Here is a 1,670-nt window from a genome sequence, read left to right on the forward strand (position 1 = left end):
TTCATGGAATGCAAATCTGGAAGAAGCTTCTCTGCGTATGGTTCAGTATAACCTTGAATTTGTTCTACAATCGTTCTCTCAGTCTCCATGCCGAGAGGCTTAGCACACAACAACCAATTGGCGCATTCCATATTTTTATTCTCTAAATCACTTGGTTGATGTTCTCCCCTCCACTGTTCAACTCTATTTTTTTTTAAACCACTAAATCCACAACATCAGTGACAAATATGTAGGAATCTATGGGTATTATCTTCGATAAGACTCCATCTTCTTTGGAAAATACTCAGCTTTCATCTTAGAGACCATCTGAAAAAGCAAGTCATTGGAAACGACAAGAAATAAGTACACCATATCAAGGGGTTCTTGTTGCTGCAGATCTTCTGAATCTGTTATGTACTTCAGACACAAGTGTGCAAGCATCTAATCCTGCAGGCGTTGAGGCAGGTGATAATATTTGACATCGAAGTCACTTGGCACACCATTTGCAGTGGCCTGTAAATTTGCAATAACGACATTGGAATCCTTTTCATATGAGACAACAACTTCATCCAAAATTGGAACAAGCTTCTTGCAATGTCCACAACAAGGAGCATAGAACTCCAGCAACACATATTTTCCATACTTGATGTCCTCCTGGATGCTGTCAGTGACTACGACCTTGAGATCTCCAATGAGAAAGCTTATGTCTTCTTTCTTATATTTCTTAGCAACTTCACGATATGTGGATTTGAAAGCATCAGAAGACTCACTAGCGAAGTTCAAAAACAACATAGCCTTCTTATTTGGATTGTTAAAGAGTTCAACCCCATCATCATCCAACATTGTATCTACCACATTAAGCGCCTTATCGAGTTTCCCAGCATCAGTCAACGTCTTTATTATAAACTGATAGCTCGGAATGTCCCTAGTGATTTTTTTCACCGTCAACAAAACATAGGTAAACTCATCCAAATTGACTCCCTTGTCAAGCATTTCTCCATAAACATCCTTATACTTGCAAGCTAATAACATGGCTGTCACACCAACCAATTGAAACTTCTTTCTGATCACCATTTGGCGCTCTAAGAACCTGTCTATAAGGTTTACGGTAAGGAATTGTGTCTCAACCACAAACTTAAACTTGTAGTGGACCTTAATAAGCCAGTCAATGAGAATCTCCCTCATTTTCTTCTTGATGTCAGGTTGGTGAGCCATGTAGTTTGGGGAGACAGAGCTTGACTTCACTTGAGCTTTTAAAATGGACACTTGAGTTTTTTGATATGGGAAATACCACTGAGACCTTGCCGCCATAACAGCCTCTGATGTAGCCCAGGAAAATTCAATGAAAGCCACTGTTGCTCAAAGTCCCTTTTATTGTGTTCTACCACAAGCCAAGACTCCAAAGCTGAAAAAAATTAAAGAAGTAGCATTGCCTCCCCATAGAACAACTTTGATATCCTTTTCCCACAAGAATTCAATCTCCAGTATGTAGTTTGTAATGGTTGATGCATTCCAAAAAGACTTGAGCATCTACTATGAAGTGGCAATGTGCAACTCCAAATTTCCATGAGTAGTCAAGTGAAAGGTTTTAGGCAACATGAAATTGAAGAGAGTTCCCTTATTGTTCAGTGCCTCTTGGCATGCATTGTACCATTCTACCATAGCAGTGTTGTTAGTTACAGACCACACAA

At 39.5% G+C, this 1,670-nt stretch overlaps 1 protein-coding gene across 1 annotated transcript; it reads right to left on the reverse strand.

The window, feature by feature from the left end:
• Positions 1–420: 420 nt before the first annotated feature.
• LOC125469246 (cyclin-B2-2-like) lies at positions 421–1,194 on the reverse strand. The gene has a single exon (XM_048566339.1). The coding sequence runs from the start codon at positions 1,192–1,194 to the stop codon at positions 421–423; it is 774 nt and encodes a 257-aa protein (XP_048422296.1).
• Between the last annotated feature and the right edge of the window lie 476 nt (positions 1,195–1,670).

This window comes from the organism of the source record quoted next, unplaced genomic scaffold, assembly GCF_019419815.1.
Source record: "Pyrus x bretschneideri cultivar Hongxiangsu unplaced genomic scaffold, Pyrus_bretschneideri_v1 Contig41, whole genome shotgun sequence".
NCBI classification, from domain to species: Eukaryota; Viridiplantae; Streptophyta; class Magnoliopsida; order Rosales; family Rosaceae; genus Pyrus; species Pyrus x bretschneideri.